Here is a 19,716-nt window from a genome sequence, read left to right as displayed (position 1 = left end):
TGTGTCGTCTGAGGTTGGTGTTCTCAAACCATTTGGCACCGCTTGATTTATTTGATTAAAATGTGTCTTTTTTGGTGAATTAGTAAATCAAACATAGCGAGAATGGCGATGCACGTGTGTTGTAAATAAAAGCGATATTTAATCGGATTTGGCTTGAAAGTGAGTTTATTGTACTTGAATATGTTCAGATTTATTGGTTCACAATTGATATTTCAGGCTGATCTCTCTCAGAAGTCGGTAATGCTGGATAATATTTGTTTACATTAATAACAAAATTTCGGATAGATACAGTTTTGGTTAAGGCAGTGGCTACGATTACAGTACCGTAATCCTAGCCTCCGATTCTAGGATTACGGAAGTTCCGTATTCCTAGACAACCCTATGAGGATAGGCTAGGATTACGGAAGTATTTTAAGAGGCATAAAGTAGATGTTAGGACATGTATAAATGATGTTGTAAACTTACTTATTTCACTTAATTTTTCATGTCTGCCTTATTATTTCGTGTTTTCTATCTGCCGTTTTGGGTAAGTATAATCTTAATGGCTGCGCGCGGAAATATATTAGAAATATGAGTGTCAAAGTTAGATTAAAAAAAATCCTATACTTTGAATTTTATGATTCATAACCATATTGTATGTTATTAAAGACCATTTGTGTTGACTTGATAAAAAAAATGCAGGTATATACGAAACATAGATAATTCTATAATATTTCCGCACACCGCCATTAAGATTATACTAACCCAAAACGGTCGATCGATAGCACGAAATATTAGTGAAATTAAGTGAAAAGAGTAAGTTTACAATGTCATTTATGCATGTCCTAACATAAACTTGATGCCTCTTAAATTCTTCCGTAATCCTAGCCTATTCTCATAGGGTTGTCTAGGAATACGGAACTTCCGTAATCCTAGAACCGGAGGCTAGGATTACGGTACCGTAATCGTAGCCACTGCCTTTGGTTAAATCCTTTGATTTCTTTACAATTAAATACGGTAAGTTTTAAAGGGCAAGGAATGCCTGACAATAAATTAAGTTTATACGACAGCCAACCTGAAACCTTTCATAATGCTGAAAGAATTTTTAGATTTGGGCTAATATTGAAGTAGCCAGACCATAGCTATTTCAATGGGAAGTGTCTAGACTAGGGGTACGGATCCGTACCTCTAGACAAGCCTGTTAGGGGTTTTCTAGGGGTAGGTCTCCTTTTTCTAGAGATTTAGGGTTATTTATATCTTAAATGTTGTTGAAAATGAAATAGCAAATGGCCTGGTGCACAGTAAAGTGCCCAATTCAGCAAAAAATCATGTACATAGCCCCATCTTTCAAACAATGCATGATAGAACTATGAAATAAAGTTTATAAGTAAGGTATGGAACAGATGTAGATGTGGACGTGAACATTTATCATGAAAATTTAAAAATAAAGTAGTGCGACAAGTTTAAGTAGGCAAAAATTAGCCATTTTTGCATGTAACGGGTTAGCATCTAAAATTTCATCATTTTTGTAAGCTGTCTCACAGAAATTCTGTTCTTTTTTACATCTTCACTATTAAATTTTGTGAAAGAAAAATATCTTTGCTTTCATTTGATATATAACATCATGTTCTTCTGTAATTCTTGTTCTGAGAATCATGGTTTGAACCAAAGTTGTATGGATGTAACGCCCTAGAAATCTGAAAATGCTATACTTAAAAAAGTGAAGAAAAAAGTAGTATCTTTTGGTGCTAGAACATGTGAGATGGCCTTGAAAAGTTTGAAAAATATGTAAGTTGAAATAGTCAAAGTATCATATTTGTACATCAAGTCTATAAATAAATATAGCCGAATATCTCATAAAAAATTAGTTTGTGACAAAAAATCCGTAATGTCCGTCCCCCTAGCATAAACTTCATTAAGTGTTATAAAACTAGAAATTTGCAGCACATTTTTATTACATATGATGACATAAGTAACATTTCCAAAAATTGTTGAATTCCATCAAGAAGTTTTTTAGATATTGACAAAAGTGTAAAAGTTATCTGTAATGTCCGTCCCCGTAATGTCCGTCCCCACTTATCATTGATTTTGAATGTTGTAAATATATTACTATTTTCTCTCTAATTCAATTCCTTTTATTTCTGATTTACCAATAAGAACTGAAATTTAAAAAAAATGCATTTAAAATCAGTAAAATACATTATTTTGTGATATTTTTTCTTAAAAACACAGTGTGTGTAAAAAAAAAAATGTCAAAATTTGTTGAAATCTTCAGCAAAATGAATCAGTTTCATAATGAATTTTACTTTCATATAAAGAGCTCATGCAAAAACATGAAAAAAGACTAATGAGTAAATACATAAAGTAAAACTTTGCCAAACATTATCTTTAAGCACATTTAAAGTGTTGGGGGACGGACATTACATTTTTGTACTAAAACTACATGTTGAAAAAAGTAAGTAGAGTTTTAGTCTTCTGTCTTCTTGAAATTTATAGTGTTGTAATTTAAAGGTTTAAACATCATATCCAGAAAACTATGCCCCTCTTTTGTCCCTTAGTAATTACAAAAACTTTTTGAATGCTACCATAAACACTTGATCCCCCTTCGCGACCCCTAGTGCCCTACTGTATATTTCTTATCTTTTTTATTTTCTCTTATATTTTCATCTACACAATAAAGGGTCATAAGATGCATCATAATCATTCCTTAATTAAAACAACATAATTAATTAGTGACCTACTGAGATGGCAACAACATGCCATAAAACACAGGTGGCCATAGAAGATCACAAAATCACACTTTCTCAACAGGGTGCCAATATACAAGGGACCATAAAACCCCTAAACTGGATCTTAATTGATCATTATGGAATCTTTACCTAAAACAACACTCTTTGATATAAGTGTTATAATCCAGTGTATTGTATAAAATTAAAACCCCTAGTAAGGATACATTTTGCCTTTTTTGCCAAGGACTTCCCCCTTTAAAAAAAGCATAATTATATTAAATTAAACCATGAAAAATAAAAGACTGGTACAAGTATACAAAAAAAAAAATAAAAAAAATTGTTGAAGTGTAATATTTTTTCAATCATAGACAGAACATTATTATGTTATCATTATTTCATTTTGTACCATTAACACAGCACTGATAGAAAGCTAAACTGATTCAGTAATGTTATGGTCATCTACATTTAATATGCTTGTATTCTACTGGAAGGTTGTTAGATATGGATTAGTTTTATGGGAATGCTTGTACTGCATGTATGTTTTTTTCTTTGAAACAGAACAGTACTTGCATATATAAATTATGATAATATGCAGTGAAAAATTGATTGTAAAGCTGATTTTGACAAATACTGCTTAATACTAGTAGAATACTTTTTGCAAATTAGTAAAAATGAAATACTTCAATCTCGCTCGCTTTTTAACTGCTATTTAAATGAATGTCTGTAATGAATTTCCTTTATCATTTAGTAAAATCATTTACTATATTTATAGACATATTACCTATTGAAAAGATACAAATGTTCCCTTAGTTAAGAAATTTGAATTTCAGAGTAATTTATGTTCCAAAGTAGTTATAAAAGCTGAACCAGTCATTTTATGTAATGTCCGTCCCCCGTTTCCGGCACTATTTATTTATGATATTTTCTGCTTAAATGTAATATAAATAAGAGTATTTATGTTTCTACTTTGTGGTTTGTATTAATTAATTGCTTTAAAGGTGTTTTCCTGCTGTAAATGTTCCGTTTTCCAAATTTTATATTAAAGTGAATTTTACGATTAATAGAAAATAATCGTAATTTCAAAGAAATTAGCTATTTTTAAAAAAAAAATGGAAAAACAAAGAGTTAAGGCTTATATTTTCTTGATCTGTGACCTCAAACTATTAGAAAATACACATAAAAGAAGTGGCTTTGTATAAAACATTTACAGTAGGAATCTAATTTAAATGAAGGTGTAATGTCCGTCCCCAACCCGACATGGCAACTTAAATCCACTTTTTAGAAAAAAAATCCCAAAAAGTTATCTATTTGGGTACTGATCCTTGTGCACAACATGTTGAAGTGTTGAAAAAAGGCAGTTTTCAAGGCAAAGTATAAACTTTATTTTTTGACTTAGATGCTAACCCAATTGGGCACTTTACTGTGCACCAGGCCAAATAAGTCTTAACCAGTCTTCACTTAAAACTTGGATCTAATTGGTTTACAGATAGGAAGTGTCTAGGGGTACGGATCCGTACCTCTAGGATCTGATTCTAGAGGTACGGATCCGTACCTCTAGACAAGCCTGTTAGGGGTTTTCTAGGGGTACGGACCTCCGTTTTTCTAGAGATTAAGGGTCATTTACATTTTAAATTTTGTTGAAAATGAAATAACAAATAACATTTCATCAGAATTCACCATAAACTTGGATCTAAATGGTTTACAGATAACAACATTCATCCGATTTGTTACATTTTCTTTTGGAACGTAAATAACCGAGGAACACCAAATAAATCACGAAGTTTCGAACTGGCAGAAAAAAAAAGATATAAAGATTAAACAAAATACTTTTAAGTATGTTGGGGAAAAACTTATTTTTAACTGATAATTAGCCCTTAGTGTATTTATGTTTTTCACACATTTGGTAGCCGTTACGAGATACATGGGACGTTTTCACAAACAGTTTCTACAGTTTCTTTTACTTAATATCGCTGAATTGATTATTAAACAATCACTTTCGTGCCGATTATCATTATACAACAATGTACATTGTTAAATAACAAAATAGATTGGTGCATATTATTATGCCTAATTTATTTATTTGCTGAATTTCAAATAGAATTCATTTAATGTTATTAGTATTTTCTACACGGGAAGGAATGAATTTATGATTGAAAGTCTGAGAAATCACAGTTTTGTTTGAAAAAGGACTCAAATTGGTTTATTACGTGCTGGGCGTACCACCAGTTTTATACTTCAGTAAGCGTCTGTTGATTTGATCATGATTGATCAAGTCGGCAAACGCTTTGAAATAAGATAACACAAGATGACGCGGGATTATCCCAAGTTGCCATTCTGTGTATTTTATAGTTCTTTGACAAGGTATAATGATAATCGGCACGGAACTGATTGTTTAATAATCAGTTAAGCGACATTAAGTAAAAGAAACTGTTTGTGAAAACGTCCCATGTATCTCGTAACGGCTACCAAATGTGTGAAAAACATGAATACACTAAGGGTTAATTATAAATTAAAAATAGTTTTTCCCCAACATATTTAACATTATTTTGTTTAATCTTTATATCTTTTTTTCTGCCAGTTTGAATCCTTGTGATTTATTTGGTGTTCCTCGGTTATTTACGTTCCGAAAGAAAATGTTAACAAATCGGATGAATGTTAGTATTTGTAAACCATTTAGATCCAAGTTTAAGGTGAATTCTGATGAAATGTTATTTGTTATTTCATTTGCAACAAAATTTGAAATGTAAATGACCCTTAATCTCTAGAAAAACGGAGGTCCGTACCCCTAGAAAACCCCTAACAGGCTTGTCTAGAGGTATGGATCCGTACCTCTAGAATCAGATCCTAGAGGTACGGATCCGTACCCCTAGACACTTCCATTTCAATGACATTTTATAAAGAATACATTTCCTATTTTTCAAAATATTACTTCATTTCTTAAGGCATTATCTTTCTAAAAATGTTAAAAAATTATTAGTTGAATTTATTGCAAAAAAGATTCTGCTGCATAAAATTGCATCTCCTATTTTTTTCTCTCTTGGTGCAAGAAAAAATGTAAACAAAAGGGAGACCACTACTTCCAACAAAGGGATAAGTTTCAGAATGCATAAATAGCAATGTTTTAGTTACTTCCCCTTTAGTGGTGATAGTAACAGAAAGTGAATAATTGCTTCTCCCTAAGAATTTCATAACTTCCGTTGCGCATGCGCAGTGAGCCCTATTGTAACTGTGGGAAACTTACCAGGTGGAATCAGTCTGTACTTTATGCTGTTCGGGACAGTAGCCAAATAATATTGACTAGCAACACCAGCAACGTCTTTTCGTGCTGCCCGCGCCAAGGGAAATCACTCTTGCTGTGTTCCGTGTTCCGGCTATCGCCCCGTAGGCCATACCAGACCATACGCGGACACTCCTCCCCGTCCTATTAAAAGGAGGTAGTACCTACACCGTGGAAGTAGACCATGGTGTCTTAGACCATGGAAGTATACCATGATCTCTTGCTCATAAATATGAGCTGTTCCTGGGTTAAACCAGTACTAGTATTGTAATACCATCGCTACCGGCTACCATGAGTCTCCGCATCCATAGTGCACCGGGATCAGCCCCTATGGCCTATTAATAGACTCAGTTCTTCCAAAGATAGTCAATGCTATCATGAGAACTCTCTATACTCTAAGAATGGTCAGCAGCCCAACACTTACCATAAAACAATCTTTAGTCAAACAGGCGGCTGACCCTTACCTCACACAGTTGCTTCTACCTGAGCTTTGCCTAACAGAGGGGGGCCTAGGTCCCTCAAATGCTCTATGATGTAAGCTTCGGTGTCCCCTATGACCAACGGCACTGCGTCATCTACAAGGTTAAAGGACCCCAACTTTCGTTGTCTTCTGAACAGTAATTACACCTGCCACAAGGTAACTGCTCCAGTCGTGTCCCAGCATGAATTCTTTGCAATGCCTCCAACTGGCATTCAGGACATTGCCTTAGCTTTATCATGCTCACAACCTACCCCGTGCTGCAGAACAATATTCAACTGAGACAGCTTCTCCGGCCACTGTCTCACCAGTTGACCCTGAGGCTCTTGGAACCCCATGGACCTCCTCAAACTTGAGTGGTCATTCTGTACAATAAAGTCTATCAAATAAGAACATAACTACCATAATTACCATGCAATGACCTTCTCCTTGCCGTCCAGGACACATGCACTGATCTAATTATTCAATGCCTTGAACAAGAAAATAGCAATGTATAATTGGCAGGGGCCACCTTTACGGATTAACAGTGTGCAACAGGCGTAAATGTGTCAGATGCATGTCAAAAATTGTCCCAATTAACAAGAAAATTGCAATGCATAATTAGCAGGGGTCATCATTACGGATTAACAGTTTGCCACAGGCGTAAATATGATGCCTTTTTATCAGACCTGGGGTAATTAAAAATGTAATTGTAATTAATTGCAATTAAATTACATTTCCCAAGTAATTGAATGTAATTTGTAATTGGGTCATTTATCAATTACATGTAATTGTAATTTAATTAATTACAGAACAGTTCTAGGGTGTAATTGACAATTACAGTTCAATTACTTTCCAATTACATGACACATGCTAATCCAGTTTGTTGAACAAATAGTAGATATAATTTGTTCAACAAACTGGATTATTATTTTATGTTTATTACCAGTGACACTTCACTTTAACATGCTAATATGCATTTCATAGCTGTGAAAAAATAACAATAGAATATTATGGTAGGTGTTAACCCCTTGGACATAGCTCCTTTGTTCTGATATTTGTTTCATTAGAACCAACTGGTAATCTTTGATGATGTTTGTCACTATGTTTTTGGAGAAAATGATCAAATTAGGATTTGAAATTGTTATTTGCATAATTATTATTTAGATTACTATCGGAGCAAAAATTGAAATGCTTAGCATTTAGTTTAATCATTTTTTACCTGTGATAAAATTTGTTGTATTAAATGATATAAACAACATAGCATTTCACAGTTCTAACAAGATAAAAAAAAAAATTATTATTGTAGACATTATGAGTATTCTACAGTTTAGTGACATAGTTATTCTCGGATGGCTCATGAATGTTTTACAACTTATTTTCAATGTGGTCCTTTGGATAACTTGTAGTGTCAAGGATAAAAACTTAAAATATATGTTTAAAATGTAAATGATTAAATACTGAACTAGACTAGTTAAATTTGAAACATATTGCAGAACCATGATCCTATAAACTTCAGAGAAATTCAGACCTCAGAGAAATACCTGACTTTACATGCATCTTCTCTAACCGAATTCTGCTAGACGATGTATTAACTATTAATTAGGGCTGACATGTAGCTCCTTTTGCAATAATATTAAAGACAGAGTAATGTTCTCCCACAAACACAGATTTTACTTTGAGCTTAAATTCAATTTTGAAATAACTGAAATCAGTTTACATGTGGATTATCATGTTTGTGTAGTACAAAGTAAAGAACTTTGCTACAGTGTTCGTGTAAGAAGCACCACATTTGGTTTTGTAATTGAATGTAATTAATTACAATTTCCAATGTAATTGTAATTTAATTAATTACATTGCTAAATTGCATGTAATGGTAATTGTAATTTAATTGGACATTTCTCAATGTAATTGTAATTTAATTAATTACATTTTAAAGTAATTGACCCCAGGTCTGCTTTTTATCATTTATTCATTTTTATTGATGCCTGTTTTATGTAACAAATTTTACAATTAATTTTTTTTCGAAATCAATACCAAATGTAGATATTGTCGATCTTTCTACAATATTTTGTACGACATTTCAGACCGTCCACGCAATCGGCCCGTATTCGAAATAAATTTTGAAGTAGTTTACCGATTTTCGAATATTCGTTCCCATCCCTAATATAATTTGATGAAACCTTGCACGAGTCTTTATCATGATAGGAACTTGCGCACCTCTTATTTTTCATCTGGCTCCGCCCCCTATTTCCAAAGTTATGGCCACGGAAATAGTCAAAAAGGCACATTTTCACCTTGTGATGCGCATTGCTCAAAAACTATTTGATATAGATTGATGGAACTTTGCGTGAGTCTTAATCATGATATGAACTTAGAGGCCAGTACTGGTTCTTCCCAGGAAAGACGGCTTCGCGTTTATCAGTGCTATACACTGGGCACGTTAAAGAACCAGACTGTCTATTCGCAAAGAGCTAGGTTAAGTTAGCCGGACAAGTCTGTATCTAAACATGATTTCTCTCTATCTGTTCCGTAGACTTTATCTCGCTCTGTCCCTCTGGCCAGAGTGTGTCTGTACTGGTAGAGGATGAATTTCGCACCCTGTGTGGCTGCGTTTGCCATATATGCCTTTGAACGTGTTTATCATGAAAAGGGCGCTATATAAATCTGGTATAATAATAATGAACTTGCGCACCTCCTACTTTTCATCTGGTGCCGCGACTTATTTCCAGAGTTATGGCCCCTGAAATAGTCAAAAATGCACATTTTCACCTTGTGACATGCCTAGTTCAAAAATTATTTCATATAAATTGATGAAACCTTGCATGAGTCTTTATTGTGATATGAACTTGTGCACTTCCTATTTTTCGTCTGGCTCCGCCCCCTATTTTTAAAAGTTGTGGCGCCTGAAATAGTCAAAAATGCACATTTTCACCTAATGATGTGGTTATCTCAAAAAGTATTTGATGTAAATTCATGAAACCTTGCATGAGTCTTAATCATGATGTGACCTTGCACACATGGCATTCTTCTTAGAATCTTAGCGCTTATTACAGAGTTATGGCCCTTGAAATAGCCAAAATAGTGGATTTTTTGTTTGTGATGCTCATAGCTCAAAAAATATATGGCCTAGAATAATGAATCCTTTATATAAAATGTTTGTTGAGGCTATACCCCCTTGAGACTGCAAACATTTGAATTAATGCCCCTTATTTGTGACAAATGTGCCAGTGGGGGCACACCCTGTGTCCTACAGACACATTCTAGTTTATGTCGGGTGCCAAATTTAACAGGCTGAAAATACTTCAGGCCTGACCGGGAATCAAACCCGAGACCTCTCACACCAAATGCGGACACTACCACATTGCTATAAAAGCTAGCTCAATAGCAAGGAAGTATAAGTGCACCTTTATACTCTACCCTACGACACTAATATTATGTCAAGCTTTTGTTTTGCCCACCCGTTCAAATAGGATATATATTGGTTTGCTCATGTTTGTCGGTAAGCTGGTCTCTTGGCCAGTAAATCAATGTTTGGTTTCTGTTCATTTCTAGACAACATTTTGACCTGCAGCGGTCAAACTTCATAGGTCATAGGTCAGCAAGTCAAAAGGTCAAGTTCACAGTGGCCTTGGGACAGAAAGCTGTTTTGCGCTCTATAACTAGAAAATGCATAGGCTGTCAGTGGTCAGTCTTCATAGGATTATTGCCAGTGGTCAAAAGATGAGTCAGTATTCATTTGGAAATATTAGGTCAGAGGTCAAAGTCATAGTGACCTCAGCTTGAACAGTTTCTGGTCAATAATTGATGAAAGCTTTGGAGGGCATAAGTCAAAGAAAAAGGTCACAGTGACCTTGGTGCTGAAAAAGATTTCAGCCTAAAAAGTAGAGAACACTAGGGCATACAGTGATCAAACTTTGTAGACTGTATTCCTGTGGTCATTTGATGACCCTTTTAATATTGTTTTTGTGGTCAGTAGGTCAAGGTCAAAATAACAATGAGACTTAAATTGATTTCCTGTACAATAATTAGGTCTGCTGCCATCAAACGCCTTGTTATGAATGTTTATGATCAGTAGATGACCCCGCTTGCTTTTTAGGTCATTAGCTCAAAGGTCAATGCTTAGCCTGAAAATGTTCACATGCTTTACTTGCATCAGGCCATCATTGGGGTATATTTGTTTTACAAACTGCTCTTGATTTTTCTTTTACAGTAATACTTACTTTATGTATCATATTACTTTCTTTCCAGAAAGTTTGCTGTCTTTACCAATAACAAGATGGACTTAGAACAAGAAACGGAACAAGCTTCAAATGCAGTGGCTAAGAATTATATTGACAGCCCAAAGCAAGATAGCCTTGGAATGGAAACAACATCTAATACTGATATGGCACTGGAAACAGACAGCAATGAACCAGATACACAAGAAGTTGTAGCTTCAGTTATTGAAAAGGACAAATCCTTGAAAGGTGTTCTTGATACAAGTGTTGACAGTGGAATACATGATGTTCTTATCAAACAAGCACCAGTTGATGATTGTGAACATCCTGATACAGCAAAGACAAAAGAACCATTGGAAGATGCTTGTACTGATACAAATGTGGAAACCAATGTAATAGCACATGATGTTACAAAAACAAGTCTGGAAAATAGTCCAGATAGTAATGTGAGAGCAGAGAATAATGCCAGCACTGAAAAGGAAAATAAAGAAGGGTCCTTCAGTTGCGGTTCCATCACATCCAACAAAGCAAACTTAATTGAGAATGAAGTGAACACAAACAAATCAGCAAATGCTACAAATGACCTAAAAGCTGTTCAGACTGAAAAAGCTTCTGATACAAACAAAGACATGGAAGTTGAAGAAAAAGGTCCAAATGCATCTGATACAGATGTGATTGTTGTAGAAGGTGCAAGTACCATGATGGACTACAGAACAGCAGAGAAAGTTATCACTGTAGATGATACTTCTGATTCTTCAGCAGACAGCAGTGATTCTGATGATGATGCCACTGATAACAAGAAGGAAACTGAAGCAAAGAATACCGAGGCCCAAATAAATAAGTACGTATTTGAAAAATGGTAGTCTTGATTTTAGTTGAAATTCAGATGTTTAGAAGGCTAGTGTCCAAAATCTATGACAGAATTGAAGGAAAATCAATTATAAGTTATTTTATGATGTGTATTTAGGGCTACTGAGCTGTAACATTGATTTTCATCAGATTATATATGTGCTATACGAAATTGTTGAATTTTTTATGGACTTTAATTCAGTTTGTAGTTCATTTAAGGACTTCAAGAACAATTTTTATTGTTAGAAAAATGAGATGCTTCAGAGGCTTTTAGTAAATTGTAAAGTCCTGCTTAAAGATAAGCTATAAATATTTTAATGTCGCATAAAATCAACATACAACATGAGCTACAAAGCTCTTGTGCAACGAACTAGGTTACGATCCAGTAACAAATACTTACCTGGGCTTATTTTACCTCCTGGTACAACCCTTTAAATGCTGAGTGTCAAACAAGGGAGTTACCAGTACCATTTTTCACGCCTTTGGTATGATGTGGCTGAGGACCGAACCCGAGATCTCCCACACTCAAAGTGGACACTCTACCACTGAGTACAGGCCTATGCCGCGAATTATCCCAATTCAGTCGGTACCGGACCTTTTCCGAAAGTGACAAAAAAAATCGCTGCTGCAAATAGGCTCATTTAATATGGGTGTCGGATTTATTTTAGGATAATATCTAATGAGAGAGAAGCATCACCAGAAAGAGAGAAGAGGGTAAAACTGAACAGACATGGATTTGAGGATATTAGAACTAAAGGAGAACTACAGCCAGAGGTAATGTTCACCATTGTTAGAAGTTTATAAGTTTTTATCTAGAATGCACTTTAATTTGAAATAAAATTTTAACTGTTAAACTGTTTGTATATTCATGATAGTCTGTGTGTTTTGAAATGTTTTCTAGACATTATGATATCTAACAGGGTAAGAAAACTCCACAAAATAACCAGAAAAGTAACAGTTTCACGTGTTAATGCATTTCTAGACTATTGAATCACATTTATGGTTAAGATCAGCAGTATTCTGCATAGCAGTAAACATCTTCTTATAAATAGAGATTGTATACAATCAGCTGTATGAACTGTATGATTCATAGTTCAGTGCACACCGCCTCGGTAGCCAAGTGGTAGAGCATCCGCTTCGAGTGCGGGAGGTTGTGGGTTTGATCCCTGGCCGCGTCATACCAAAGACATAAAACATGGTACTAGTATGTAGCTTCCTCGCTTGGCGCTCAGCATTGAGGATAGTGCTAGGACTGGTCAGCCCGGTGTCAGTATAATGTTACTGGGTGGGGTATCATGCCACGTGTCTATGGCGTGATATTCCATTGAGGCAGCACTATAAAGTTGGGCATTGTGCTCACTGCTACAAGTAGACACGGTCGTTTATATGACTAAGAAATTGTTGAAAAAGATGTTAAACCCGAACACACTCATAGTTCAGTTTAATGTATTTCTTTAATTACAGGATTTGCCTCCCCTTGAAGAGTTGACCATTACAGTAGATGATACTGTTGTTATGGTAGAGGTTGGAAACATCAAGAGCATTGTAGGAATCCTAGGTATAAATCTACCTCATTATTCTTAGCCTGGTTTAGTTAACTCAATTCTAAGTTCTTTGAACTATTTGTCCAAGACTTCTGTACCCACCTGAAGGAAAATATTCTCTGAAATATATTAATCTGTATCATGGCACGGAAAATCATCCAACATTCTCCACCAAAGAAATATATCAGATGTTTATCACAGATTGCTGAAAATATTATCGTAAAGTAAAACGCAGATTGCTTATAGTCACAAAGGGATGGGCAATATACTTGAGTTATCAAGACTTTTGAGTGATGCAAACACAGAGAATATAAGGAAGAACAGGTGGGGATCACATGAATTTTTGGAGTCAGCCCTGTTGCTCTAATTGTTTATGTTTGAGTGAGTGATGTTCCACTGTACTTGACACAATAGCCTCTTGGGCCTGCAAGCTTGAAATCCTCTTTGGGACATAGAATACATTCATGTGAGGAAGCCATCCATCTAGCTTATAGAAGGTTGTTGCTTCAACCCAGTTGCCCGAATTCTTCCATTATAAGCTTGATAGTCTTCATAAGGCTTAAATTAGGTCTATGTCACAGATTAAATTAATGTGCTATTTTTAGATTGGGGTATGTCGTCGGGCGGGCAGGCGGCGGCGTCAAACTGGTGTTTCCAGTCAATAACTTTTGTTTCGGTAAAGATATTTGAATAAAACTTGGTGTGTATGTAGCTTATATCAAGACAAAGGCTGGGATTGATTTTGGGGTTTCTGGGGTCAAGTTCAAGGTCACTGTTACTTAAAATAGAAAAAGGGTTTCCGGTCAATAACTTTTGTTTCAGTAAAGATATTTGAATAAAACTTGGTATGTATGTAGCTTATATCAAGACAAAGGCTGGGATTGATTTTGGGGTTTCTGGGATCAAGGTCAAGGTCACTGTTACTTAAAATAGAAAAAGGGTTTCCGGTCAATAACTTAACTTAGGAATGAGCTATCGTGATGAAACTTGGTGTATAGAAAACTTATATAAAGTTGTAGCTTGGGATTGATTTTGGGGTTTCTGGGATCAAGGTCAAGGTCATTGTTACTAAAAATAGGGTTAGGGTTAGGGTTGTGCTTTAGGGTTAGGTTAGGGTTAGGGTTGTGCTTTAAAGTGGTGCACTGTGATTCAGTATACTTTTTAATTCTTATGAAAAGTGTTGAAAACCTGGTTTCGTGGCATTGCCGCGTTTCTTGTCTAGATTAAACCAGGGTAAGCTTGAACAGTGCCTTGAAATAAGTAAATGTGATTAAAATAACTTCATTGTTTTCAGTTGTGATACAGTCCAATGAAAATGTACCACCATTGGATGATGAAACCATTTTGTTTGTCGAGGGACATAAAGTTCTTGGACAGGTTATTATGTTTGTTACATACAGTATCATGAAAATAACTTGTTTCATGATATTAACGTGTTGTTACAGTGACTTAAACCAGTTTTATTTCTCAGCTTTGACAGAAGGTAATGTCAGAGGTGGGTTTTTTGTGCAGTGGATGAATATGTTTTATCATGATAAGGCACTGACATTGCAGTTATTTCAGTATACTTTGTAGGCTTGGAACTTCAGAAATAATTTCTTTTTATTTGTATGCATTAAATATCTTTGACTGACACAACCTGTATTGAAATTCAGGAAAATGATATCTACATGAATATAACTTGATTTCATTGTAATCCCCTTTTGAGTCTGATAACTTACTATTCTTGTATTGTTTATGTCATTGGAAGAAACATTCACTCATTTTCATAACATTTTGTAGGTTTTTGAGGTATTTGGGCCAGTAAAGACACCATGGTACTCTGTTCGATTCAACGAGGCAAGCAATATTGAAGCCAAAGGTTTGAAGGAGGGAATGCCAGTCTTCTGTGCACCCAGGGAGGATTCATTCACCAAGTTTGTCTTTGTAGATAGTCTCAAAAGGTATGAAAATTAATGATTATACATAAAATTTTACCTAGAATGCAAAAAAGCACTGATATTCAGAATGGTTTTACATCCAAGTAGGTGGTCTTTATGGCTGAGTGGTTAGGTCACTTACTTTGATTCACTTGCTCTTTACTGATGCCTTATGGAAAGGTTGGTGGTTCTACTAGGTGCCTGCTTATGTCTGAAATAATGCCTGTAGAGGCAGCTGGGGTCTTTCTTCACTGCCAAAAGCTGGAAAACCACCATGTGACCTATAATTTTGTTGGTAAGATGTTAAACTCAGCATGAACACAATAAAACACACACATCCAAATAAGTGACTAATGTGCTAATTGAATTTAGAAGTAAAAGTTGTAAACATCCTTAATCCAAACTGTTAAATACCTAATTACATAGTACATTGATTTCAGGGTAAAAGGGTCAGATGCATCTTGGGAGGACAATAATGAACCTCCAGAAAAGGTGAGGTCATTTTGATTGATTTTATAAGCATCTTAGATTATGTAAGATTGTCATATCATTATCAAGGTATCATTTTTCCAACAATACACTTGTCTGATTATTTCCGGCCTTGATATCAAGTTCATAAATCTTGGAAGATTATTTATTAAGACAGTTATTTATGAATGTTGTCTTGGATATTCTGTAAGAAAAGTGCAATTATGATTCTGTCGTTTATTATTTCCTTGATAATTGTAAGTAACAGTTTACCCTGCTGCAATATGAAATCATTAATATTCATGGTTGAATAATTTCCATGGTTGTAGCAATCCACAAAATTTACTACCCAATGAACAAACAAATTTTCCAGTTGTTTAAAAGTTGAAATCAACGTATTTGTGTCGTCTTTGCTGAAACCACGAAATCTTACGCCCACGAAATTAAATGATTTCACAGTATGTTGTCGATGTTTTCAGCATCTTGATTATTCTGATGATGAGTCGGAGAGAAGAGCCAAGGCTAAGAGACGTAACAAGAAGTTTGGCGATCATGAAACTGAAGGCGGTGGGGATGGAGACAATAATGTGCAGAGGAAAAATCCGAGACAACGTAACAGAAGTAGAGGAAATAGAGGTAGATAATGTTTCTACAGACATGTCAGAAATACTTGCCTTGTTAGTCTATGAGAATCTATGTCAAGACTCCAGTGATTTTGTTTACAAAGTTAGCCACATTGGTAGAATTTTGTAAATTTTGGTGGCTCTTAGAATTGTCCTTGTCCACCCATCTGGCTGTCAGTCATGCATATCTCAAGATTTACTTGACTCCGAGTCACTTGCACTGTCCATCTTACTTATTTAAAATTTTTGATACAAGTGCAAATAACAACCAGTTTATTGACATTTCTTCCACTTTTCAAAAAAGGTGGAAGATTGTGGAACGGTAAGGGAAATATGCATATTATGCCATGGTGCATACTTTTAGAGTATTTGACTTTAAGTATCCAAATGTAAATTCAGATGAGGCACTTGTTACATCAACATCATGGCCCTTGAAATACTTAGACTAAAAGTAAAATAGCTAAATCACAAAAGAAATGTTTTCATGCCAGTTTTTCAGTTTTTATGTCAAATAGATAAAATGACAGGACTAGTATAAAAAAACTTCAGGCAAAGCTTAATATGTTGTAAAACGTTTTGATCTCCATATCATAGTCTTTTCTTAACTTTCCTCATACTATAACCAAAATAGGTAACCATTGAAAATTGGGTTAAAGTTTTGGGTACAACTGCCTGTCTAGCGGTATTTCAGTATCAGCTACATGCAAAAATAGTTTAAGGTACCGTAGGTAGTTCAAGCAGTCGGGCTCACTCGAGCAATTCATGTGGACCCAAACTGTTTTTGTTATATTTTCTGTGTATGGATCCCTTGGAATCCTTGGTACCTCAAGAATTTTACTCATCTCTGTACGACCTGGAATATTATTATTTTTAAATTACTGAAACCACACAAAGCTTCCTTCTGTCAGATCAAAGTTAAGAGAAATCTTGGTTGAAGTAAATTCATATTATGGGCCTTACGTTACCTATAGAATTTGGTTGAAGTTGTTTATAGTATCATTGTCTTAATAAAATTTTGATTTTTGTAATAAATAACTCAGTCACATAAGACTTTCCTGACTACATCGAAAGTTATGGCCCTTTTTCGATTTAGAACTTGTCGAATGGTTGAACATGCTGTATAATTGACACCTCTCGTAGAAGTCCTTTTCATGGGCCAGATGATGAATTTAATTATAACTTTATCACTTTTATAGAATTAACAAGTCCCATTTTATCTTTTAGATGACCAGTCTGGTGCTGGGCCACAGCAGCAGATGAAACATTCAAAAAGGGGCTGGAATCCTTTCCAGGAAAACCAGAATGAACATACTAATAATATGCCTCCTAGATTTGGAGGTAGACAACAGAACAATGGTCACAACAGTCAAGCCAGTGGTCAAAGATGGACACCAAGTCGGGATAATTTCAACAGACCACAGTCTCGTTTTGGCGGACCCCCAGATTTTCAGAATCGGCCAAGAACGGGTCAAAATCAAGGACGGCATCAGTTTGGAGGAAGAAACTTTCAGCATCAAAACAACTGGAGACCACCACCAAATACAAACTGTCCAGATAATATGCAGAATTCTGGACAACCTTCTATGAATGGCCCATGCCCTGCAGACAGACCATTTAATTTACAAAGTCCACCCCCTTCAATGGGTACATCAGGGTTTTGTTCAAATTCGCAGAATGGTCCTCCTGGACCAATGAATGTTAACTTTCCTCAGCCACCACCTCAATTTCAGGCTGGCAATCAGATAAGACCACCAAATCAGCAAGCTGGTATGAATCCTTGGATGAGACCTCCAGCAAGCATAAATCTTCAAAATGCATCTTTCATTGCAAACAAACTTCCAAATGCTAATAATCAGTCTGCTCTTCAAGGGAACCAGACAATGAATCAACTGCAAATGAATGCAGGGAACCAGACTTTTAACCAAGGGCAACCAAACAATGTCACAGCATACCAGGGCAACCAGTCTAACATTACACATCCTGTCAATAATACACCTCAAACCAGTCAAGGGAATTTCTCAAACTTTGGTATGAATATTGGACAGAATCAGTTTAACCAGCCCCCACCAAACAGCAGACCTAATTCAATGCCACAGGTACAACCTGAACAGAATGTTAGTACTAATTTTCAGCAGAACTATAGTCAGTTTCAAACAAATGGTTTCAGTGGCCAGTCTAGTTTTCCAAGTGGAAATAATACTGACAAAAGTGGATCCGGTGGTCCAAATTTTATACCTGCTTGTAACAATAACTTTCAGTCTGGAGAAATGAACCCAGGATCGTACAATGGACAGTCAACAAATATCCAAAGGCAAGAATTAGGACATTTTCAAATGCAAAATAATTTGGGGCAACCAGGTTTTAATAACATTCAAAATAGGCAATGTGGTGAAAACCAAAATTTTGTCCAAAACCAGAATTTCAGAAATAATCCACAGAATAGTTTCCCACAGGGCAGTATACCAAATGGCAGCAGTGGTAATCAGTTTATTCCACAGGGATATGGATTTCAGAACAATTTTATAGGACAAAATCAGCCTGCAGGACAGGGTGGATTTAATCCAGTCTCTGGCACATCTTATCCTTGTACAGGGAACAGCTTTGTACCAGCTGGAAACAGTGTTGGAGGACCTAATCAAATGCAAGGTACTGTGCAGCCAAATATAATAACGGATCAAAGATTCATACAGAATAACTCTTAGAAATTAATCAGATATATGGGCAATACATGATGTGACACTGATCTCTGTGTTTTGAATTATCTATGTATTCAAACAACATACAAACACCTATGGAACGTAGTGTGTACATTGAAGGCAGTGCCTGTGGCAGATGGATCAGAAAAGGAAGCTAAATAGACAAATGTGTTGTGGACAAAAGGGTAGAATTTGTTAAGACGAAAGACAGTTTTAGGGCATGTTCTAAAAGATGTATTAAATATATTCACTAGATATGTTTAAACATGCTAATGAAAAGAAACTATGTTTTAAGCTGTTACTGAAAAAGTGTGGCATATACACAAGGGATTTTGTGGCCACATTGAGACGAAGTTAAGACTAGTTATAAATTTCTGTATCCCCGGTGTATAGAATTGCTTTTTATCTTCTTTATATATATTTTCACTAAAAGTATATGCATAAAATTAGTTAGGAATAAAAAAAATGGTGCAAATTTGTGATTAAAATTGAAGGGAGTATGGTTGTGTTTTCTCTCTTCACCCAGTAATGTAAAAGGGGAAGGAATTTAATTACTAATATATGTAATAGGTTGAGTTAATATGAGTCTGCGTTGGATAAATTATAGCTCGACTATTCGAAGAATAAGTAGAGCTATCCTACTCACCACGGTGTCGGCGTCGGCGTCACACCTTGGTTAAGTTTTTCGTACCAGTCCACATTTTGACAAAGTCTTTTCAGATAAAGCTTTGAAACTTTCAACACTTGTTTACCATCATCATGGCCAGTTGTAGGCAAGAGCACATAACTCCATCAAGGATTTTGGCTGACTAATGGCCCCTTTTGACTTAGAAATCATGGTTAAGTTTTTCGTACCAGTTCATATTTTGACAAAGTCTTTTAAGATAAAGCTTTGAAACTTTCAACACTTGTTTACCATCATCATGGCCAGTTATAGGCATGAGTACATAACTCC

The 19,716-nt window shown here is 35.4% G+C and overlaps 1 protein-coding gene across 2 annotated transcripts; it reads left to right on the top strand.

Moving 5' to 3' along the window:
• Positions 1 to 84: 84 nt before the first annotated feature.
• On the top strand, positions 85 to 19,259 carry LOC128555083 (H/ACA ribonucleoprotein complex non-core subunit NAF1-like). Of its 2 annotated transcripts, none has more exons than XM_053536477.1 (9): positions 85 to 159; positions 10,698 to 11,503; positions 12,180 to 12,285; positions 12,976 to 13,069; positions 14,350 to 14,432; positions 14,838 to 14,998; positions 15,415 to 15,466; positions 15,922 to 16,078; positions 17,290 to 19,259. In XM_053536477.1, exons 2-9 carry the CDS (start codon positions 10,722 to 10,724, stop codon positions 18,765 to 18,767), a joined length of 2,913 nt encoding a protein of 970 aa, XP_053392452.1. In that variant the 5' UTR covers positions 85 to 159; positions 10,698 to 10,721; the 3' UTR covers positions 18,768 to 19,259. The 2 variants fall into 2 exon arrangements, with proteins under 2 accessions (XP_053392452.1, XP_053392453.1); XM_053536478.1 differs by having other exon boundaries at positions 10,694 to 11,503.
• Positions 19,260 to 19,716: the final 457 nt, after the last annotated feature.

This window comes from Mercenaria mercenaria, chromosome 2 (assembly GCF_021730395.1).
Source record: "Mercenaria mercenaria strain notata chromosome 2, MADL_Memer_1, whole genome shotgun sequence".
Lineage (NCBI taxonomy): Eukaryota > Metazoa > Mollusca > Bivalvia > Venerida > Veneridae > Mercenaria > Mercenaria mercenaria.
This window is presented reverse-complemented; position numbering and strand designations above follow the sequence as displayed.